The sequence below is a fragment of the Paroedura picta genome, chromosome 1 (genome assembly GCF_049243985.1).
Source record: "Paroedura picta isolate Pp20150507F chromosome 1, Ppicta_v3.0, whole genome shotgun sequence".
Taxonomy (NCBI): Eukaryota; Metazoa; Chordata; class Lepidosauria; order Squamata; family Gekkonidae; genus Paroedura; species Paroedura picta.
The window spans coordinates 103179357-103204601 of record NC_135369.1 but is presented as its reverse complement, the minus strand read 5'-3'; the positions used below and the strand labels follow the sequence as shown (position 1 = coordinate 103204601).

Sequence of the window (25245 nt, the reverse complement as noted above, 5' to 3'; positions counted from 1 at the left end):
CTTGAGCTTGTGAAATATTTCAGCTTCAGTTGCAAGTGAGCTAGCATTCTAATCAAATCTGTAAACATAGTGCCTAAGGCCATCACCAGAAGCAAACTCAAAAAGAACTGTGCCTTGAATCAATTCCTTTACAGGTGCTGTAGTTGATACATTTCCTTTCACACATCCCTACTTGTACTGCTTTAATCTGTGGTGATGGTTTAGAACTGCAGCCCTGTACATGAATGTATATATTCTACCATCTTTCTGTATATGGTAGGATTAAAACTTAAAGCCATCTTTATCTTCTTGGAAACAAATAAGCTGTTGTAATACCTATGCTCTGACATGAATTTCAAGTTGGTGCATACTTTACACTTTTATAGCAAAGGAAGAATTCTCAAGGGAAAGTTTGAAAGAACTGAAAAATGTTACAGCAATGAAGTAGTAAGTAGTAAATAGTCGAGAGAAGACATACTTTAACTGTCTTCAAAAGTGGAAGCAGGTTATTTTGTTGGCCGTTGTCCTAGTTACATAGGATGATGTTTGCTCTTCATGCTGTAATCAGCTGGAGAGATACAAACTATTCTTTTAAATGTAATTTTATGTTTAAAATGGGTTCCATCAGTTGCCACAAAATATAGCAAAGGAATGTCAAAATGTTATATTGCAAAAAAAATTATTTTAAAACATAAAATAAAAAGCTTTATGAAAATGATCAGACCAATATTTTATGAGTGTTCTAGGTTGCACCTTACCACAGGTTACACAGTAAATGCCATTCCTTTCAGATCTATTCTGAACAGATACTATACTGTATCAGATAATATCTTTAAGTTTTTGATAGGTTTTCAGAAGAGTTCAGGGAAAGGTTCCTGTTGGCAGCAGAGGATTCGACTCACAGTAATGGGTTTAAACTACGTAGATAATTATATTGGCTAGATATCAGGACATTTTCACAGTCAAGTAGTTCAGCAGTGGAATTGGCTGCCTAAGAAGGTGGTGAGCTCCCCCTCACTGGCAGTCTTCAAGCAGCGACTGGACAAAAAACTCATCCTGGATCCCTTAGGATGAACCTGCATTGAGGAGTGGGTTGGACTAGATGGCCTCTGATACATACTTGTTTCAGTTCAAGCATTGTTGGGAGCATCTGGTACTGTTGCAGTGCTACTTAATACTGGAGACATACTTTATGGTGTAAGATTGGCCCTCAGTGGGGGAATGCCCTCTCTATTGTGTCCATATTCCCCACTGAGGGCCAGTTGGAGCAAGTTTTAGTCAGTGTGTCATCAAAGTGTTAGACACTTTGAAATAGGTAACTTTTTTACTTGGGTGCAGGATGGAACTGCTACTGCTGATCTTGTTAATACAAAGGTAAACAGAGTAATATTCTTTTTTGTATGGATTCCAGATCTCTTTAAGGAAGTGGCAGGACCTACAGAAATGTGTGACCAGAGGCAGCTTGGCTTATTGCTTCATGATGCTATCCAAATCCCACGACAGCTTGGTGAAGTAGCTGCTTTTGGAGGCAGTAATATTGAACCCAGTGTCCGCAGCTGTTTCCAGCAGGTAATAAATTTAGTTCTGCTTTCATTCTGGAAGGTTTGAATACATTCTTGAGTTATTCTGGCCCTGTCAAGGAGTCCAGCCGTGAACTCATTGGGTTCCCAGAGCTGGTGTGCAGAAGAAAACACTCTTTATAAACTATATATATATCAAGTTTATTGAGGTAATTAACAAATTGTATCTATTGACAACACCTATTTATAAAAATAATGTAGCAAAGAAAACAAGAAAACTAGCTTAACTAATACATTCAATATCTGCTTTAGATGGCACAATCTTACAGTCATGAAATCAGAGGTCTTAGCTTCAGCATTCTCTATGTTGCTTTCAATTTGCAAATTAATCATGTCATAACTGAGTTTTTATTTCATCAGAATCCAAGCTAGGCCTCTTCTCAAGGTTTTCAGCCCAGTAACTTTCTGACCAACAGTCATCGGGTGATGACGACAATCCAATCAGGATGTATTCTTGCTAGAACACTATAGAAATTTACCTCATCACTCCTGATTTTTCCCCTCCCATCCCATGGCTCACAGCTTCTCATGATGAGCCAGTTATTCCATTCCTTACTTTGATTTTAAAGATGATAAAAGTTCTGCAGACTGAGAAGCCCAATTAGTAACCTCTGCAAGATGGAATGGGTCTATTACCCACATGCATTAACCCTTGTGAGGAATCAGGGGTGCTTGCCTCACAGACTCAAATTTAGTTAGGCATTTGGAGATGCACCAACTTTGAAAGAAACAAAACCAAACAGGTACATAGAACTATATTTTCATGTAAATCAGTCATCCATATAGTTATTAATGGTATTAATCTATGAAAGATGGGGAAAAATAGATCAGTTTGTAGTTGTAGCAGAGAAGCATAATTACTGCTTTGTAGAATGCCATGTGAAGGATATCTGAGACTGGGCTTCTCCAGGGCTTTTCACATCTCACTGCAGGAGCTTCAGTATTTTCATGGAGCTTCCACATGAGCAAAGATTGAGTCCAAAGATGTGTATCTACCTCTCTGTCTCATGGATAATCTAGTGAACAATAATAGAAGCCAATCCGTGCTGCTGTAACTTACAGGTTCTGAGTATTGTGGGATGCTGTACGTGAAGCAAGCCTTAAAGAAGTCCAGAAGCTTCAGTTAGCACATCCTCCCTGCCACTGTGCTAATCTGTAAAGGTATCCCCTGTGCAAGCACCGAGTCATATCTGACCCTTGGGGTGACGCCCTCTAGCATTTTCTTGGCAGACTCAATACGGGGTGGTTTGCCATTCCCTTCCCCAGTCATTACCGTTTACCCCCCAGCAAGCTGGGTACTCATTTTATCGACCTCGGAGGGATGGAAGGCTGAGTCAACCTTGAGCCGGCCGCTGGGATCAAACTTCCAGCCTTGTGGTCAGAGCTTCAGACAGTATGTCGGCTGTCTTACCACTCTGCGCCACAAGAGGCTCTTGCTAATCTGTATATCAAGCTAATAATGACAAACCTTCTCTGGCTGCAAAATTGCTTTGGGTTCAGCGGAAGGTGATAGTTTTTTATCTTTAAACCCTTTTACTACCTGGAATCTGAAGGACCCTGTCTTCTGAACTTAGGACAGCCTTGTGAACTCCTTTGGAAATCCCTTTGACCCAACAGGACTATTCTTCTGCAGGGCATAAGAACAGGGCATATAAGATTTTAACCTTCTGAAAGGCATTTTAGTGATTAATAGGAATGATTTTGTTGGTCACTGTACTTGTATGGAGTAGTAAAATGTCTTTGTTTTTAGTTTTTAGATACGTAAGTAAAAGTAGTCCTCTCTCATTGTGTGTCATCAGTTTGTATTGCTGCACTGACGCAGCATGCACTTCAGTTAGGTTAGAATCTCAGATAATTGAAAATTGTCCTTCCTAGTTGATTGAACCGTATTGATGGCAGTAACATTTGCATTGCTTATGTTTTAGTTGCGGTGGAATTTCCCTGTGTTTCCTCATGGAGACAGTTTCTTTGTTTAAAAAGCAATGGGGTAAAAACATGTAAAAATAAACATTTAAATATATTTCTGATCTTGTTCCTATTCATCAGAACAACAACAAACCAGAAATCAGTGTCAAACAATTCATAGACTGGATGCATCTGGAACCTCAATCAATGGTGTGGCTACCTGTTCTGCACAGAGTGGCAGCTGCAGAAACAGCAAAACATCAGGCCAAGTGCAACATCTGCAAGGAATGTCCAATTGTCGGCTTTAGGTAAACTGAATACCATGCTGTGTCAAGAAACAGACAGATTATAACACCCTGTTCTGTGGCAGATTCCTAGCTGACATTGTATCTCAGTAGTTGAGCGATATCAGGAATGTGTTCCCATCTTGATTAGCTTTTCTATTGCCTCCTGCATAGCACACCACAGTCTTGATTATGTGGGCTAATCTCTTCAGGATATTTGATCACAACAGCGTTTGCTTATGTGGTTCTAGTAAAGTCAATGTTTCTACTTACAAATCTAAACCTTGGTTTGATAGGGAATGTGCTGAAGCTAAACAGTTTTTGGTGGAACAGTATAGATCATATAGGGCAGGGGTAGTCAACCTGTGGTCCTCCAGATGTTCATGGACTACAGTTCCCATGGGAATTGTAGTCCATGAACATCTGGAGGACCACAGGTTGACTAACCCTGATATAGGTCACAGAACCAGCCAATCCTAGTTTGACCTGAAAATGAACCATAAAGTGTTAATCACAGGACAAAGGTTACAAGCCCAGAGAGGAGAAGGAGCTAATTGCAGCATCCAAGATGAATGACTCAGACCGATTCTGCACCAGTAGCACTGCTCGAGGCCGCTGCTGTTTCGTTGCTACAGGGCAGCTTCCATAGTAAGGCAAAAATCCATGTATGCCAAAGGCACTCTGGATTCTGTCTTCCTCTACATAAACATAATACTTTCCACCATTCCCTTTGGGAGGCAAAAACATTGGAAAAAGAAATGCATTAAAGAAAAGATGAAAGGTCACCAATGAGCACAAAGAGAATGTAAAGGTGACTAGCTGTGTATTGATATACACTATGCTGAATGTCAGAGCATCCAATTGTAAAGGTGATTTATATGGCCAATATTTTAAAAGTGGAATTCATGAAGAATAGGGCTGTGTGTCTCTAAATGTAATCCTCTAAATTATAAACATATATGCATGCATCAGAAAATAAAACAAACTGCAGCAACAAAAGCAACAGCAGACATCTGCATTAAAGCTAGCTATAAAGTGCACCAATACTGGCTGAAATTGCTCGATTCTAGATGGTAGCCTGTCTGCCCCAGACAGACTGTATTATGGACTGCAGTGGTCCCCAACCTTTCTGAGGCCGGGGACCGGCAGGGCATCGGGCCGCGGCCGCACATTGGGCCACGCCCGCGCATCGGGCCGCGCCCGCATGGGCCGCGCATGCGTGATGTGCGGCCCAGCCCTGATTCCCTCTCCCCGCCCTCCCGCAGTAAGAAGCTTCCCGGGCCGCAAGCTTGCGGCCTGGGAAGTTTTTTACTGTGGGGGGGGGGCGGGGAGAGGGAGCTGCGGCCTGGCGCCATGGCCTTCGCGGCCTGGCACCGGGCCGCAGCCCGCAGGTTGGGGACCACTGATGGACTGTATTAAGCCAAGCCTGCTGTAGAAAAGAATATGATTGCATTTTTAATGCTCAAGGTTCTTTTAATTTCGTTTGACTTCTGAAATCATATATATTGAACTGCCTATCCCTTCAATGCTTTCCCCCCTCTACATCAGTTATTAGAAAAGGAATATTTTAGGCATTGATGAAATGCCACAATCTGTATAAACTCTAACATAGATGCCGTGTGGAGTTTCATATTAGGATTTTCTTCAAAATGTTTTTCTAGCTGTTAAGAATTTCCTGTTCTGTGGCTCACATACAGCACCAGCCTTTCAAGCCAAACATTTCTCAGCATCTCCAGTTATTTATTTATTCATTCATATTTATATACCGCCCTCCCCGAAGGCTTCTCCAGTTAAAAGGATCAGGTACTAGATGATGTGAAAGGGGGTCGCCACCAATTGGAGTAGGCAGTATTGATTTTGGTTTATCTTTGGTTTATCTTTTCATGTGTAACTTTGTCAGTTATTAATTTATGTAAATGCATACTTAAAATATACAAGTCTCTCAATTTATTGGTTGAATTACCATTTGTTCTTGTTCACTATTATTATTTTGTACATCCCAAGGTGAGAGGCATCTTTGGATTCCTCAGTCTGGAACTAAAAAATGAAAAATATTGGGCTCATTTTAGCAAGGCAGATGACAGTTATCTAAGGTTTGGTATAGCTAGATTATTCATTGGCTTAATTCACATATCAGACAAAACTGTGGTTTACTTAAATTCACTAGCATTAGTCTGAATTCATAAATAATGTTGTGTGAAAATAGCTACAGATCTCTTTCACCTTAGGACAAAGGAATACAGGAACCATTAATATTTCAGAAATACATGGGATATTTTAGCCTAATAATTTGGTTGCTCTTGATGCTCATCTTGTATAGGGAATCTTCAGTTTAAGAAGGATATGGTATCATGGACACTTTGATTAATTGTTTCCAGGAAAGTATCTGGAAGACCGAATCTCTTAAAATAGATAAATATAAATACTCTTGCTATTATACAGGTTTTGGTTTTTCTAATCCTGTCATGTTCAAGTCTACAAGTGTAACTTGATTCCTTACTTTTTAATCTTGCTTTTAAAAAATCTTGCTGTTTAAAAAAAATTGTAATTGAGGAAGGAAGTGTATATAATTTTTCTGTTTGGCAGCTGCAAATTCGCATATGCAGAATCTTTACTAAAATGTGCTTCTGTAAAGTTCGCCTTATGAATTATTTTTACAGATGTTGTACTGTTCTAAGTATTACTTATATATTCTGGTGTAGGGACTGAAGGTTGCACATAACAGGCTGGTATGTATTTGTAATGAGAAAGGCTAGTACACATGTAATGATCAAGAGCAGGGTTAGTCAGTGCGGCCCTCCAGATGTCCATGGACTAAAATTCCCATGAGCCCCTCCCAGCATTCGCTGGCAGGACCTTATGGGAATTGTAGTCCATGGACATCTGGAAGGCCACATTTGACTACCCCTGATCAAGAGTAATGCAGTTCATTCTAAAAAGCTGGTATCAAATCAAATGGTGGTGATGATGGGCTTCTAGTGTGTGGACTGCATTGCTCAGGTGTACATACCATTAAAGGGCACTGGTGATACAGAGAGAAGATGTGTTGGAAGGAGAAGTACAAGTAATTTTCCTGGATCACAACTGCATATACTATGTAAAGACTTTACTCAGTATCCTCCTTATATTAGGCTGCAGTGTGACATGTCTGCATTATCAGAAACCAATGAACACAATAATAAAGCTAGTTAAATGATACTCCATGGCTTACTCATAAATGACTGAGCTGTACAAAACTAACTGTACTAAAAACAGCTTTGCTAAATGTGATAAAGATTGCTTGCTGTTGCTAATAGTAGAAAAATCCCAGTATTTCAAGACACTTCTGAAGCACAGGATTAAAAAGTTACTGCTTGATTTGACAGCTTAACCTGTCAGCTTATCAGTACTTCTAATATCATGTAGCTTGAGGTAGTAGCATTGTTGTAAAGACATCACACTAGCATTGCATGCAATGGTATACACCCTAAAGGTAGTAAAACCAGATAGTAAGGTTATCTAAAGTTTTACATCAAATTGAATAGCCTTTAGAGTTCAGCCAAAAAAAAAAACCCTTTGACTCTTCCTCAAATAGGAGGCTCAAGTATTCTTCCATTGTATCCACAGATATCGGAGCCTGAAACATTTTAACTATGATGTCTGCCAAAGCTGCTTCTTCTCTGGTCGTACAGCAAAAGGTCATAAATTACATTACCCAATGGTGGAGTATTGTATACCAGTGAGTACAAATTTACTGACTCGTTCTAATTGATTATTCTTAGGTTATTCCATACTATGCCTTTCTCGCTTTTCTTTGACATGTGATCTATCCTATTTAAGTAAGTAATTTTTTAAAGTTCAAGCTTAAAATGTTGAAGACAACAATACATTTTATGGAGTATAACTTTATAGAGGTAAAGAGTATTGTGGCTTTAAAATGGACCTAAATTGTATCTTCATGATCTACTGTATGCTCATTCCAAATGTTTCTTGTGGTGATCAGGTTCTTCAGATATATTTATTAATTGTTTTATTTATTCATCGCATGATTTCCTCCACAGTGGTCCAGAGCACCTTACATCACTCTCCCCTGTTTTATTCTCACGCTCAAAACTGTGATATAGGTTAGACTGAGAGTAGGTTGAAAGTATGTGACTGGCACAAAGCTACCCATTGAGCTTCAATTCCAGAGTGGAGATTCAAACCTGGGTCTTGCAGATTATAATCTGAAACTCTAACTACTACAAACACATTGGCTATTAGGAGGTAGCTGCTGTTGAACAGTAGCAGCCAGGCCAGGCCAAGCAAATCATATTGTAGCAAGCTGAATGGTGATTGCTGCCAGGCCTGGCCACATCAAGTCCTTCTCCAAAGACTACATAGTCCTAGAAAGGACTTGGCCCCTCCTTCTATTTTTTATTGTCAGAAACCAAGCCTTAGAGGCTGGCAGTACTATTGTAGTTGCCTAGCGGTAGCCAATGAGAACCTACCTGCGGGACCTCTTGGTTGCTTATGCCCCTGCAAAGCTCTTTACTCTGCCGGATATGAATCTTCTGGTTGTCCCAGGCTCCTGGGACATTCGCCTGACCTTGACCCGGGCAAGGGCCTTTTCGGTCCTAGCCCCAATCTGGTGGAATGAACTTCCGGAAGAGCTGAGGGCCCTGCTGGAGTTGTCAGCTCTTTGCACAGCCTGCAAGACGGAGCTCTTCTGCCAGGTGTACGGTTGAAGCCAGGGCAGAATCCCGGTATTCCAACTAAGGATCCCCCCAAGGGCTATCAGAATTGTTCCCACTCTCTCCAGAAGATAACTTGGCCTCTGGCTGAACAGGGTGGGACAGGATTGGGTATAGGGGTTGTTACCACTGCTGCCTTGCAGTTGTTGTAATTTTTTTGGGGGGGGGGTTATTGGAGTTTTATTGTATTTTAATATTTTACTATATGAACCACCGCGAGACCAACTAGGGTGTGGCAGTATATAAATTGAAAAATAAATAAATGTATTTATGTCTTAAAGCTACAGGTGCTGCTTCTATCACTTTGCTTCTATCACCCCCAATATTTGTTTTTTGGTTTTTTGCAAGCCTGAGGCTTTTAGTCTATCGATAATCCCAACTCTGGATTTAAGTATGCACAGATGAAGGCACATTGAGAATTAGATATCTTTGGGACCTTAAGCAACTTACATCATTCCCTATGGGGAATATTTCCAAAACCCCAAAATGAATCATCCAGGATGTAATGAGAGCTGACGGGCAAACCACCTTGCTTAGCGGCTAGGTTTAAATGGCCTGAATTCTCAAACCTAAATTGGACAACAGTTCAGAAAATGTTCAGACACACAGATTGGTCTGAATTCGTGATGAATTTTGGCTTGTGAGCCAGTTTGTGCCCAACCCTAGATTCCTTCAGATCTACTCGAGATCAAAATATATCTATATCTCAACTTCTTTAAATAAATCAGCACAAAGGCAATTATGAACATTTATTTTAAAGTCTGTTTTATTATACAGTTTCAGTAATATGGAAAGTTAGGTTTTAAAAGGTCTTCATGTAATTTAAAAAGTTCAGTTATTTGAACTCAATGAAGTCCAAAACAAAAGTAACTGAACTCCATGGCAGAGGTTTGTATAGGCAGGGAGGAGGAAAGCCACGCTCTAATTTTAAGCTTCAAATGGAAATTATGGAATTGAAAAAAGGTTAACTTCAGCACTTTTCATTTTTGGCTAAGAACAAATAGAGCAATAAGTCAAGCAAAGTGAAATAGATTTTGTGCATGCAGCACCTTAAAAACCAATAAACCACTCTTAAAACCTTCCAGAATTATTTGGAAATTACACAAGGACAACAAACTGTTTTAGAAAAAGGTCAAGAATATGTTACATGCTTTTTAGAAGGATTCTTTCTAGAAGGATGTTATTATAATATTGTAGCTTTATGTTTTTGATGAGTTCAGGTAATTGCTGGTTTTGTTTTACTGGGATCCTTTGTGCTCTTTTTTGAAGATCTTGGTAATTTGGGACTCAGTAGGGTCACTAGAAGGTTTACGATTTATAGTTTCCTTGTTTACACCTTTTATTACCATTGCAGTAGTTTGAGGATGCTATATTGTTTACATTAATAGAAACAGCTCCTGTCGTAGGCTGTTTGAGTTTAGCTTGCAGAATTCTAGTGTCCCTCCACCCTTTCCCTTTATTTTTTCCATTGGATAATATTTAACCCCACTTTTTCCTCCTTTGACCCTTACTCAAATCCACCAGTGTTTCAGTTCACAATGGCAATAGGACAACAAACAACAATCTCTGACTACTTGCTTCAGTGCAGATGTTTGAGAAAGTAGCTACTGAGATACATACTGAAAAGAATTTTATTGGCAGTTCCAAACTTAACCAAATGGCAGGAATACAGCTGAGAGCCAGTATACTGGAGTGTTTGATTAGTGGGCCAGGAGAGGACCTGGATTAAATCCCCATCTCTACTGAGCAATAATTCTCTTTTAGCTTACCTATCTCTTGAAGATCATAAGAAAACAACGTAGCTGGTGGGTGGGGAAGAGAATGTATTCCATGTAGGGTTGCCAAATTCCAGGTGGAGCCTGGAGATCTGAAATGACAGCAGAACTCCAGAAGACAGAGAGTCCAGTGACACCTTTAAGACCAACAAGGTTTTATTCAATGTATATACTTCCATATGTGTGCATACTTCTTCAGATACATTGAAATGGAAGCTTTCAGTCCATACATATAGGTAGAGGGTGAGCGGCAAATTAGCATATAGTATAATGAAGGTATTGAACAGATTTAAGGACCTAACAGAAATAATAAGCTTAGTGTATATAATTACCATTTGTTTGAGTTTAATTCCAGAAGGAAAACAAAGTGAAGGGAATATATCAAAATTGGAATTGATGTGCAGATGTACCCTTCTAAATTGTGGAATGCTGAGAGTAATAAACTGAAACCCTGTCATTATGTCACGTCTGTCTCCTCTCAAGCATGGAGCATACAGCATCCTCTTCTTTGAGGTGTAGTGTTTCTCCTCTGTCCCCAGACCAGGGAAATACATTCCAGTCTACCATTTCAAATTACATTGCATTCTACTATTAATTGCATCTCAATATACTAATCCATCCAATCCAAATAAGAAGTAAAATAAATAGGGTATATATCCCTTCTGGAGGATTGGTGAGAATACAGATGTAAGAATTGAATGAGATTAGCATATGTAGTGCGATAAGAACCTAATATCCTTGTTACATCCTGGGCATTCATTGTTTTGAGTGTTGTAATAATTAGCAACTCAGCAATTTCATTTTCCAGTCTATTCCTGAAGTTCCTTTGTAATAAAACTGCTACTTTAAGATTACACAATGAATCTCTTGGAAGGTTGAACTGTTCTCCTACAGTTTTAGCAGTACTAGAAATGAGCTTGTTTAATTTGATTTCTTTACCGCCCTGAGCCATATGGAAGGGTGGTATAGAAATCAAATAAATAAATAAACAAACAAACAAATAAATAAATATTTTTCCTAGACAACATCAGGAGAAGACGTCCGAGATTTCACCAAGGTGCTAAAGAACAAGTTTCGATCAAAGAAGTATTTTGCTAAACACCCTCGGCTTGGCTACCTGCCAGTGCAAACAGTTCTTGAAGGTGACAATCTGGAAACGTAAGTTTAAGTACAGACTGGCCTCTTATGCACCAAAATTTTCTGTCATGAAAAACTGCAATAGAAGAGGGACCAAGTATTGATGCAGTCTGTAAGTAGGAGTGAAAATGAGGAATTGAGGAATCCATAAATGGTGTGTTCATTATTTCATTATAGTGATAATGGCTTTTCGTGGCAAATCTAATAGATGGTCTTTCTGGAAAGGGTTAGAGAAAGTTAAGCACATATTTATTTTTAGTAATACAACTGAAGGGGGCAAATGTGCTTCTAATTTATGGTCAGTGTTTTTATACTATCTTTGAAAATAGAATCAATGAGAAATATAGGCAGTACTTTATATACTTAAGTTCAAAACATGATTTTATTAAACAAGAGTATTGGTGGACATAATTTCATGTGATCTGGTCCAATATTTTCTTTTACTGCATCATTATAATGCTGTAACAGCTACCAGAATTAGTTTTACCAATGTAGTGTTCATACCACTTCCTTCTCTGTTCTTGCTCAACATAATCCAAACTTTTATTTATTTATTTATTTATTTATTTATTTATCATACTTCTATACCGCCCTCCCCGGAGGCTCAGGGCGGTTTACATTATAACAAGGAACCTTGAAAACTCTTTAAAATTTCTAATTATTAAAATTGATTCAAACTGGAGAAAGTAAAACTGAATTAACAATGATAAGCTGTGGTCTTGTAAGACCAACGTTCTAGAGTGAGTTAAACACACTTTTAGTGATTTTTAGAATTACATAACACTTTCAGTTAACACTGTCTTCTGCTGTGGAATGAAAGGGGAAATAGTTTTTGGATTCATTTGCTTATGTACTAGTTTACCAAAGGCTTGTGTCCTATCACATATTGCATATCAGTCTCCTTCTGTGTAGCAATAGACACGAAAATAAAGTTTCTGTGAGGACAAAATAATAAAGAAACAGGTTGCGCTTCCCCACCCCCCCTCCCCCACTATTCATACATGATAATTTTGTTCTGTTTTTCTTCTGCAGACCAATTACTCTGATTAGTATGTGGCCAGAGCAATATGAGTAAGTACAAGCAAAACTTGTCCCTGGAAAGCTGCTGCATTCCATCTTTAAATAATTTCTCTTGAATGTTCTGTTGCAATTAGTTCATGCTCCTTTACATGCATAACTGTGATCCTCTGCCTCTCCTGATTGTTCCAATGAGACATGAACTGTAGAAATAATCAAATTAATGTTTTTCTTAATGTTGGGTTATTGCTGCTATATTTACATGAACTCCTCAGAAACATCAGCTTCTTTTTGAATAATATCTTGAACCATTCCTTTTTCCTATAAATTAGATGTTGGTCAATTGGTGTTGATTTCTTTACGGTTTTTCCCCTTTTTTATTTTGTTTGGTAGTCCTTCCCAGTCCCCTCAACTCTTTCATGATGACACTCACACCAGGATTGAGCAATATGCCAGCAGGTAAGAAGTGGGGGGGAGGTGGTTTGCCCCCAAATGGGCAAAGATTAGAAAATGGCATATTCTTTTAAATTCATTTCCATGTTTGTACAGAGATAAATGCATTTACAACATCTTATATGAGATCCTCTAATGTCAACAGTAATATAAAAATGTCTCCAGTTAAATTGACACAAATTATCATTATCATTGATGATTTAAACAAAATTGTAATTACTATAAACTGGATATACAATGTCCTTCCAAAGTAAGCTTTCCTTTTCATCTGACTGTTATCTATTTCTGTGTCAGGTTTCTCTAAATAGAATTAAAAATAGATCCTACTTCCAAAGGTATTACTTATGTCCATGGGACATATATCTACTTTATCATCCTGGTTCAATGACTTGTCCATGTGGAAGCATACACAGTACAAGAGAGTTAGCTTAGTTGTTCTTACATCCCTATGAGTGTGAGCAGCTGAACTGTTAATTGAAACAAGTGGGGGTACGTGCTTAACCTGAAAGCTTTTGCAAATGAGGCTGAAGATGGATCTTGATGAAATAGTACTAAGAAGAATAATTTGTTAGTAGAGTTATGTAGAAAGGATGACATGAAGCAGAGAAAAATGACTACATTTTAAAGAAGATAAACATGAAAACTTAGGCAGTCAAAAATCTGTGTTGCTTGGCTGTAAATTATTGCCGTTGTTTGAAGCAAGAAGTGTCTAACGTGAAATAGACTCAAATGGAATAAAGGCTGATCTTGTTTCTTTTTTTTTTTTACTAAGGCTAGCCCAAATGGAACGGACCAATGGTTCCTTTCTTACAGATGGCAGTTCCACCACAGGAAGCATGTAAGTAGATACTGATAAGTTCATCAGTACCAGAGAATTCCAATAAAGTAGGTACTAGTTAGAATCTCCAAGTGGCTGGCAAAAACTGAGGCATTCCAACCAGGACACAGGAAGACCAGTTGCTTGTCACCCACTAAGCATTAGAATAACTTCGACCTGGGCAAGTATGGCTGAAACCTTTCCTCCATGAGTCCTTTTATTGCTAAGGACCAAGAAAGTTGTACAAAGATAATTTTTAAATAATATCTCCTCTAAATTGTTCAGTGTGGAAACTCAGGAGGGAATGAATAAGCTGCCTTGTTTTCTGCACTGGGGAAGTACCCTAATAAACATTTAGAACTTTTAAAAAACCACCCCATGACATCATAGCAAGGGGTGCTATACAAATTGAATGAATGAAAATAATGCCAAATAGCATAACAGTCTGAACTGATAATATATACTAGTGATGTTGATATAAAATTAGTGGTAGTTCATTAGTGGGTGATGTACTTAAGTAAAGAGGAGAGGATCATTGCAAAACTGCATTTATTGCTCACAAAAGGTGTTCTAGAAGGAAGGTCCTGCCATTAAGTTCCTACCAGCACATTTCTTCACTTTTGAGGATGGAAGGATGTTAAAAATGTTACCATGTTATATTATTTAAAGCAAAACCCAATTTCATTTTGCCTTCTCTTCTGTATTGAGTCATAAATTGGGCACCCTCATAGGGGCAACCTCTTGTGGCGCAGAGTGGTAAGGCAGCCATCTGAAAGCTTTGCCCGTGAGGCTGGGAGTTCAATCCCAGCAGCCGGCTCAGGGTTGACTCAGCCTTCCATCCTTCCGAGGTCGGTAAAATGAGTACAAAGCTTGCTGGGGGGGTAAACGGTAATGACCGGGGAAGGCACTGGCAAACCACCCCGTATTGAGTCTGCCATGAAAACGCTAGAGGGCGTCACCCCAAGGGTCAGACATGACTCGGTGCTTGCACAGGGAATACCTTTACCTATAGGGGCAACCATAGAACAGTGTTTTGGTCTGAGATAACAATAAACAGGAATGTCATATTAAATTGTTCACTTGACAGGCATAAAATCTTAAACCTCTGTGGTGTAATTTCTAGGTTTCAGAACTGGATGCACTTAGGAAATAGGTACTTGCGTGTATTTTCTCTTGGTAGCAAATTGTAATGCAAGTAATATTAGGATGAGTAAGAGATCGACTTGAGAAAATGAAAAATTCTACCTCTCCAGATGGTTGAATTCTTTTCAGAAATGCAGTCCTAGTTTGCAGATGTATGAATTTCTAGAGTTTATGGAGAAAAGCACTACCCGTATTAGGACTGTGCAGTATCTTGTTAGGATTGCCAGTATCGTTTGATAGATTCAGATGGGTAGCCAAGTTGGTCAGAAGCAAAGTTTTAGTCCAGTGGCACCTGTAAGGTCAGCAAAATTTAATTCTGGTTATAAACATTTGTGTCCATGCACACTTCATCAGATAATATAGTATATATGAGGGTAAGTCAAACAATATGGCTACAAAATCTTAGCAACTTTTATATTATAATATCAAAATGTGAAGCTGTTGTTTCTTGACATATCCTCCATCTTCTGAAGGTGGTGTTTCCATCTCTCTAACCCTTCTCTGAAAAATTCTGTGCTCTTAGATTTATACCACATCAAAATGGCAGTTTGGCATCCTTGAAGGACTCAAATTGTATTCCTTTTACATGTTCTTTGAGTTTTGTGAATGAGAAGACGACTGAGGGGACAAGATCTGAGCTGTAGGGTAGATGCGGTAAGGTTTCTCATAGTACAGCCCTTGCTACCCTCAAAAAAATGACCAGGTGCATTGCTGTGATGGGCAAAAATTCCTCAGTGCAACTTTCCTTGCCTTTTCCTCACCAGTGGCCCTGAGAGCGCCTGCCCCCACAAGCTGCCCATCCAGCACTCGAGGCTGCTCACCGCCATTCAGAGCCTGCTCACCAGTGGGGACAGACCTCCAGTGCCCAGCTGCGCCCACTGGTCACTGTGCCCACAGACTCTGGAGGGAATGGCCATCCTCCTGGTGACCGGCCCATACATGGCATGGCCATGGAGGTGGTATGGTGGCTCCGCTGAGAGGGGACGGGTTCCTGCTGCTGCTTACTTCCCCCTAAAACAAGGTGCCCACCAAGTCCTTTGCAGCTGCTTCTCACACACAAGCAACATGCAACGGCCCCCTGGCCGTGCTTCCTCTCCCTCTCTCACTGGCCTCCGAACCCTGTGCGCCCTTCGTGGAATGCTTGGCACCCACCCGCAATGGTGGGGCCCTCCCTGTTGATGCTCCCTCCACACACTCTGCAACCCCCCAACTTGCCCCTTCCCACCTCCCCAGGGTGCTTCGCTGCCGCTGGCTACTGTTCATGCTCTCCTTCTGCTGCTCAATCCCCCCTGTCTTACGAAGCTGCCGCCAAGCCCTCAGCACCCTTTGGTGCTGACTTTGTGGCAGTGGGAGCTTGGTGCTCCCAGCCCCCGCTCTCTCCCTCTGCCCCATGAGGCGCCCGCAGTATCCTGTCCTGGACCCAGGATCAGGTCTAGCACCTGTTGCATTCTCATCTGAAACAGGCTTTCATACTACTATATATAACATAGTAGTATTAGAATCAGATGAAGTGTGCGTGCGCATGAAAGCATATACCCAAAATTAAAGTTTTTTTGTCTTAAAGGTGCCACTATACTCAAACTTTGATCAGTCTCATTTAGAAGCAGCCTTGCTATGAATGTGACTGCATATTCTTTTGGAAAATATATTAGAAGAATAAGAAGAGATTTTCTCTACCCGAAGGAGTCGCAAAGCAGCTTACAATCGCCTTCTCTTTCCTCTCCCCACAACAGATACCCTGTGAGGTGGGTGGGGCTGAGAGAGCCCTGATATTATTGCTTGGTCAAACCAGCTTTATCAGAGCTGTGGTGAACCCAAGGTCACCAGCTGGCTACATGTAGGGGAGTGGGGAATCAAACCCGGTTTGCCAGATTAGAAGTCTGCACTCCTAATACTACACCAAGCTGAGTCTCCAAACTGGCTCTCTAATTTAGCTAAATACATAAACAGCTAAGGAATACTGAGGTTGGAGAAGAAGAGGAACAGTTTTGAATTTGTCAATTGAATTCACGAGATTGCTATTTTCTGTTAATAATGTGTTAAAGTATGTTACTGGAGGCTTGTGCATATAGCAGCTAATTTTGATCATGTTTGTATCCTGCCCTTCCTCAGAGGAAGACAGGAATAGACACATGAGGATGCTGAGAGGTGGAGCCAAGAAATGAAGGCAAACTCATATTCAGTTACCGTCACTGCAGAGGTCTGGACAAACAAGACACTCTGTATGAATTGCTTAACACTGCCCATCAAGTTTAACAGGGAGCCAGCTCTATTTTTGCATACGATTGTAGTTAGTATGAAAGATAAAATCAGTCCTGAAGAAACTTTTCAAAACTTTGTTGTTCATTTTAAAACCATAAATATGTTGCATGCTTTATTTTGCATCCATCTGTGATTAAAAATCAAAGCAAACTTATAGAGTGACTTCTTTCATCATGCATCGAATCCTTTTGTTAGATTACACTGGATATGTAAATGAGTTTTTCTGTATTTAACTAATGCATTTGAAGCATGAGATTAAATTTTTTTAACCACTCTAACAACTAATCATTGATCATTTAGCCTACTGTGTTTGAAGTTAAATGAATTATTTCCCATGACTTTTTCTATAAAATGTTATTCCAGAACTTCACTTACTGCACATACAGACATTTAATTTTGAATGGTTACACAGCCAATAATACCCCCCATGTAGCTTCTAAAAAACCTCCATAACATTTTTAAATACATCTTTGGAGAAGGTATAGTCAGGGATAGTTTCTGTTCAGGCTGCATTTACATCAGATGTTTGGTGTGTCTATTTTAGGCATCTCAGGAAATGCATGTCTCTAGTTTCCAATGGTCACCTTGTATACTGGGAGATTTTGATTGTTGCCTAAAATAAAATCACAATATCAGGAAAATTTTATTTGTGTGGATCACATTACCTTAGATATATAGCTGGCTTTTTTATGGACTGCTAATAGATATGTCTTGAATTGTTGGCATGTGAGTTCTTGTTGCCAGAACAAAGTTTCCTCTTTCAAACCAGTTAGTTGACAAAGTAAATGGGGAGGGAGGAACAAAGCTGTATTTTTTTCTGTCAATATATTCTTTCCTTTGTCCAGTGTTCTTTCACTGAAGATCAGTTTTCAGACAGCTACAGAGTATGCTGCTTTTAATAGACAAATCAATAGACCCTCGTTTTGTCCTCTGTGTAACTTTTGACATTGAAACAGTGGAGCCTGGGGCTGCTCCAGACTTTGACTTATTGTGTTGTGTAGTAGGGCTTACTTATCTCAGTCTTCTGCCTGTCAATGATGCCATCACAATTAAGAGCCTGACCCAAGTTTATATTTGCAACTTTGTTCTTTAGAGATGGCGCTGAAGTCATGTGTGCTTGAGCACACATGTTAAAAGCCAGGTTCTAGCTTCATAAGCAAGCCCTATAAAATAGACTTTGACTGCCACCTTAACGTTTATATTTGAAATGAACTCTAAAGTAAAGAAGATTGATTTTTAGTAATGGATTTTGAAAAAAATAGGATAACTTTGAAATTCAGTCCTGTATACCTACCTGAAATTTCTCCTCAGCATATTTATGCTGTGCTCTTTAAAATAATGCTCTTTTGGTTTGACTGGATGCTCAGTAGCGGCAGTCTATAATTTAAAGAGATTGTTTCAGATTAACTTTATTTTTAGCAGAGATGATGACTGTAATCAGATTCTTCAGTGTAGTTTAAAAAGGGTAGTTTTACTACCCTTCTTGTTCACCCAGTAGCTGAGTGTTAAGTTGTCAATGGCTCCATTTTTTAAATTATTCAGAGCAGTAATTCTTATATTCTTCATAATTTTATGTACTATAAAAAGCCCTAAATATAAATTGAAGTTTCCTCTGCTGTAAAATTTTAGCTGAAAACAATGTGGTAGCAAAATTAGCTATACCTGTGAGAATACTATTGTAAGTAAGTTAGCTGAAGAAAGATAATAGGAAAGCTGGCCAGAGATTCTAGCTTTCTTGGGAAGGGGCATTCTCTGGGCATGGAATTGGGGTCACTGTGGGTGGGCAGGTAGTTGTGAGTTTCCTGCATAGTGCAGGGGGTTGGACTAGATGACCCTGGAGAACCCTTCCAACTCCATGATTCTATTATTCTATGTTCTGGACTAAATCGGAAACCACTGAATTAAAAAGAAGTGCGAATGGATCTAGCTCATCTGTCCCTCTTAATAAAACTGTAAGGGGGGTTGGGGTGGGCTGAGACCAGGATCAAAACTCCCGGTTTGGTCCATTGGCCCCGGACTGACAAGTGGAGTGGCTAATCGGAAGGAGCAAAGCACCTTCCAATTGGGCCCTCACCAGGACAGACCAGAGTTACAGCCAGTCGGAAGGCGCAAAGTCAAAGTTCTGACAGGGCCTGCCAACACAGCGCAGCCAGGGGCAGTCTGGAGACATGGCTGCTGGTCTGCCTCTGACCACCGGAGGGAGAGGAGGTCAGTAGGGCTGCCAAGAGGGATGAGAACAGAGGCTGTGCCAGCCCATTCTGCCCCAAGGCTGTCCTAACTGTCATGTCCAACTGTAAATTGCCCCAGAACCCTGACAGAGCTGGCAGGAGGCTGCAGAGTGCTCCCCCTCCCCCTCCCCCCCTTCAGGCCTGCTGCGAAGGAACCTCTGACAGCCCCTGACTGAGGGGAGGGAGGCATTTCGAAGAGCAACACAGGGGACCTTGAGGGCATTCCTTTTGAGGGGGGGGGGAACTTTCCCCTTCTGCCAAACAGTTGGCTGACAGGCAGGCCACAGAACAGCCCTTTCTCACTTAAAATACTGCTCTGGCCGGGGGTTAGACACAGCCAAGCCATGTGTCTTTTTTCTTTGCAACTCTCTGCAGATTTGAGGCCACCGGACAGCGTTATTCTGCAGACGAAACTGGATGCTGTTGCAGAGGGGGTTTTTTTGTGTCCTGTTTCATCTGCACAACAACCCTGTGCAGTAGGCCTCAAGTCTTTCAATTCAACAACAACCTGTGTGGGAGGCCTTAAATGTTTCTTCTCTACCACAACACTGTCCAAAGGAGCCCTTTCTGCCTGGGGAGCTGATCTTTATACTCTGCAGGTGAGCTGTAATTCCAGGAGCTCTCCAGGCCCCATCTGGAGGTTGGCTACCCCTGGGTTAGAAATATTCCTGGAGGTTTGGAGGTGGAACTTCAAAATCGTACAATGCCTGAGAGTCCAGCCTTCAAAGGAGCCATTTTTGCCTGCAGTTGGGAGGGAGAGGTGCAGGTGTGTCCCTCCCGGGCTAAGGGCTGTGGCGAGCTCTTACCAGCAACTGTTTGTATACGCAGACAGGCAGACCAGCATCAGTCCTATGAGTCTGGAAAGTGCAGGAAGATCTAAATAAATATGTACAGCCTGAAACTGTAAATAGTGAACAAGTAAATGGCTGGAGAGACATGGGAACTAACTTGATTTTTCCAACCTTGGCCTGACAAATAAAAAACCAGTATAAAAAACCTTACTAAGGTCAAGACTGCTGTGCACAGCGAGTCTTCTTCTTAGGGTTGCCAGCTTCCATGTGAGGCTCTCTATCCCACCTCCCTCATGGGGAGTCTGCTATGGGGAGAAGAAGAGAAGACGATTGGAAAATGCTTTGAGACACCTGAGGCCTGCTGGGTCACTGCGCCCCATTCCCAGTTCTCTCAGACCTCTCAGAGCCACATATCCCTCACAGGTTGACTATTGTGGGGAGATGAATGGAAAAGGTGTTTGTAAACCGCTTTGAGACTCCTTTGGGTAGTAAACAACAGGGTACAAAAATCCGTTCTTCTTCTAAGGAGCAATCATGAAAGAAGCATGTGGGCACATAACATTTTATCAACAGTGAAAAAATGGAGACTGTGTACTGTGACTGCCCCATGTGTACTAGGTCAGAGGGGCATTTCGGTGTCTATGGCCTAATTCACTCAAGAAGTGAAATGATGCAGAACTGGGAGGAATTGGTTGCCATGTAATCTTCCCCTAAGAAGAGTTTCCAGTCTGATTTTCCCTTCACATATATGAAGACATGGCTCTGGAAAGCTCATCTGTAACCACTATGCCGCAATTCCCAAAGGTCAGTCCTCTCCTACACTCAACGAACATTCCAAACCACAGGTTCTTGACATCCATATCTCTACACCCATGCTCTCATTTGCCACCTCAACCTCCCACACAACACACACATTCAACCCCATGCCCTTATAAATTGGACAACTCCTCCCCTATCTCTTCCCACTGCCAAGCTCTAGCGCCCATTGTATTCTCGGATACAATGGGCTTTGCCCCTAGTAGGTTAATATAATAGTGGTTATGAAATGGGTCTGCTATTAGGAACATTTTTATGTGGCTGTATTTGACAATTTTCCCTAGCATATCTGTGTTGGGATACATAGACCTATACATTTTCCTTGAATTGAAATAGAATGATCTGTCAGCAGCAAAGCTTAGAATCAATATCCAATTGATAATAGGGAAAATACACTAATCTCTTCCCTTTTCCTGTCTGCCTTTCTCTCCCTTTCTGTGTTCATACACACAGACAATTTTCAGCTTAATCAAAACTCAAAACTAGTTTAAGTAATTCTTAGGTGACTGGTGTTCTGTCAATGTGGCTCAATTTACTATAACAATTTATCATTCCGGTGTCAAGTTGCTTCTGACTAATGGCAGTAACTGTTTTTCAAAATAGTTGCTCTAAACTTTGTGCACAAAAGTCTTATATTAGAAAAGGTTTTCTTCCCATCTCGTTCTGATCACCATCAAAGCTAGCCTAAAGTCTTTTACATCTTCAGCTATCCCACTTCTGCTCCTCCTTGGTTGTTCTACCTTGCATGCATCCTAAACAACTGATTGACTGAACTGCTTTGGGCTTGGGGCTCATCAGCCTGCCAGTGCAGTAGGAAAAAGTGGAAGAACTGTATCTAGAAGAATTGGTGTTCATACTCTACTTTTCACTACCCAAAGCAATCTCAAAGTGGCTTACAATCGCCTACTCTTCCTCTCCCCACAACAGACACCCTGTGAGGTAGGTGAGCCTGAGAGAGCTCTGAGAGAACTGTGACTGGCCCAAGGTCACCCAGCTGGCCATATGTGGAAGAGTGGGAAATCAAGCTCGGCTCTCCAGATAAAAGACCACCAGTCTTAACTACCACTACACCAAACTATACCAACTTGAAAGTGATGTAACTTCTAGGAACCATTCCATACCACAGAGATTTGGGGGTTTCTAGAGTTCCTATCACATCCAGTTCCAATGCATCCTCCTGAGCCCTAAGGTGGGAATGCCCTGACACCCTCACTTTCTGGCTACTTAAGCCAGTAATGGGTGCTTGGCCCTTTACCACCATTTGATTTTACTTCCTCGAGTCATTTGAAACTGTACTGGAAAGAAATGTTTATGATAGTGTTCACTGTTGTTTGATCTGTATGACTATAGCTGTGAAGGAAGTAGTGCATTCATCATTCTAGCTTATATCCTTCCATATCGGTGGCTTTTTGTTACCTCTAGTGTAAACTAACAATGTATGTTCTCTTCAGTCTGATTCAGTCTGATCTCTATTTGCTCACAGTTTAATTTTTTTTTTTTAAAGATCTTGTTTTGGTTGCTAGGAAAGCAGCTGTGCAGAGAAGGCTTTCAGTTGAGTAAATAGATGCCCAAAGTACCTAGGTGTAGGGATTACTTTTCTCACACACACACACAAACAAAAACACACATGGTACAAGTGTTATTTTTGTTTTCCTGAAAATAAAACAATTCTTTTGCTATCCATTCCAGAGCCTTGCTGTCTAGACATCCAACATGAGTGAGTGAGTGACTAAGTGTGAATGAATGACTAGAAGACAACAACATCAATGTGTTTTGTAAAAGCTGAATTAAATGAAAGGCAGAATACACACACACACACACACACACACACATACATACATACATATATACATATAAACAATAAAATAGTTAAACAATTTGGGGTCAACATGGGTGGGCAGATAGTTGTGAGTTCCTGCGTTGTGCAGGGGGTTGGACCAGATGACCCTGGAGGTCCCTTTCAACTCTATGATTCTATGATTCTGTAAAAAAAAATCATAGTCAACCACGGAACAGCACAACATGAAAAGGATAAATGGGCGGTATAGAAATCTAAATAAATAAATAAAAATAAATGGTTAAATACTTAAATTCAGATGACAGGTTGAACAATTAAGCAATATAACAAGCACAATTAAGTTAAAGAAAATTGAATTAACAGAAAGCCTGAGATGAGTTTTCACCTGGCACCAGAACTTCAACCAAACCAGCACCAGGCCAAATGCTAAGCAAGGGATATGCTGTAATCTTGGGTGCTGCAAAGGCTGTCCTGCTTAAATCAGCCTGCCTTACCTCTGCCGATGCAAAGGTGCATGCAGTGTCAACCTCAGCTGGAGGGCAGTAATTTATCAGGGCAAGTGGTGCTTCAAGTATCTTGGTCCCAATGTTATTTCATACCAACTGCATTTATTTTCCTTTTTGTCCCCTTATTTATTTTACAATTGTGTTTTAAGTAAGTTGGATTATTTCATGCAATAGAGAAAGAGAAATTTTACTTAAATTACTTCTTTTTGTGCATGACATTGCACAAAACCTATTGTAGTGTCAGGCACTGAATTTTCATTTCCAAGCAGTATTACTGCATACAATAATCAAAAGGCTATTTGACACAGTTATTACAGTTTAGAATGTGATATGATTTGATTGAAGAATGTCATTATGGGGAATGGGGTTTGCAAAAACACACTATGTGCTTTGACTTGTAAAAAATGAAAATGTCAGACAGGATACAGTCAAGCTGACTTAGCACAAGAACTGTTTCCAGTGTTTTGTGTTTTAGCCTATGCAAGAACTGTTGCACAATAATGACTGTCTTGTGGGATCCAACCCTTGGGTTTGATTGTTTGGAAGATGCATCATGGGTAAAAGCTTACAGGGTTGAGGGATAATTGTGTAAATGAATGTACGGTATATTAGAAACGTGTATATAGAAAAATGTATAGACATGTGTAAAATAGAAAAATGATAGTAACAGCTAATTCTCACCATCCATTCAAACAATAAATAATGTGATCATTTATATCTGAGTTTGTTCTACTTTATATAAACCCCTTGTATCTTATCCAATTTCACCTATATATATTGTATAAATTCATTCTAACTTTATTCAGTGCTTTCTTTAAGCAATTGACATCAATTTAATCGTACTTCGTTCATATAAAATATTTATGCAGTCTTTTTTGTCATTAGGGAAGATGAGCATGCCCTTATTCAGCAGTACTGTCAAACTCTTGGAGGAGAGTCACCTGTGAGTCAGCCACAGAGTCCAGCTCAGATTTTAAAGTCAGTAGAGAGAGAAGAACGAGGAGAACTTGAACGTATCATTGCAGACCTTGAGGATGAGCAAAGGTGTCATCATCTTTCCTTATGATTCTGCTGTGCTTAATTAGTGTATCTTAATGTATGCTTATATATTTGAAGCTTGGTTTTATAAAGGGCATCTTAGTTGACACTTCACAGGCAAATCACATTGGCAGTCAGTGAGATAGTGGAAACAGAGATAAAGCATGCCTCTCCAAATCTGGAATTGGGATAAGGAAAATTGCATCATAATTAATCTGTGCATCTTCCTGCCTCTCTTCCTAGGGGTATGCATTTTAGGGTGAAAAAATTGGATTCTGTAATACTTAATTTTCAGGTATCCCTATGTCAACTTGAATTTATTTTTGGTGGTGGTGTGGGAATCCTAGATTCTTGTGTCTACCATTTCCTGTAGGAGATCTTGGGGGTGGGGATACACCAAAATTGCACCAACTTTGCAGAGAACTAAACCCTCCATCTCCCCTGAAGGATCCTCCCCAGTGAACAATCTCCATTTTTTCCTATTGGGGAAATAGGGGATCTTTCTGGGGTTCTGGAGCAGGTTGTTTGTGCAGAAAATAGCACAAAAATTATTGGATAGCAAGTCTTCCATCTCACCTGAAGATCATCCAAGTGTGAAAGGGATTGGACTAAAGAAGTCTGATTTCACAGACTGACAAAAATATGTCCCAAAACATTCTGCTCTCAGTTGATTTCACAGAATGTGCAAAACTGAAATATTGAGGAGTACATTAAAAATAATAAGGCTATGGTATAATTGAATGGTTCAGGCATGTGCTTTTTAAAATGGGAGTAAAATTGTAGACTGTTGCATGTTTTATTATACATATATTTCTTGCTTTTCCTGTGTTTTTTCTATTTTTGTGATCAGTTTTCTGCATTGTTTATGGCCTGGCATTTAGTAGTGTGGGAAAGGGGGTTGCCTGCATTGTAATTTTGTAATCCTAGTCTTTCTTCATTGTTGGATGTCTTATGATAGCTGATTGCACAGTTTTCATATTTTGTAATCTTGAGGGTTAATGAAA

At 40.1% G+C, this 25245-nt stretch overlaps 1 protein-coding gene across 8 annotated transcripts in view; it reads left to right on the top strand.

Annotated features, from left to right (window-relative positions):
- UTRN (utrophin) overlaps positions 1-25245 on the top strand; it is a 503173-nt gene that overhangs the window by 457528 nt on the left and 20400 nt on the right. For all 8 annotated transcript variants that reach the window (XM_077350828.1, XM_077350839.1, XM_077350815.1 and 5 more), the window contains 8 exons: positions 1391-1548; positions 3606-3772; positions 7355-7466; positions 11257-11393; positions 12405-12443; positions 12783-12848; positions 13615-13680; positions 24089-24247. In XM_077350828.1, the coding sequence (XP_077206943.1) occupies positions 1391-1548; positions 3606-3772; positions 7355-7466; positions 11257-11393; positions 12405-12443; positions 12783-12848; positions 13615-13680; positions 24089-24247 (904 nt within the window). The remainder of the gene's footprint in view (positions 1-1390; positions 1549-3605; positions 3773-7354; positions 7467-11256; positions 11394-12404; positions 12444-12782; positions 12849-13614; positions 13681-24088; positions 24248-25245) is intronic.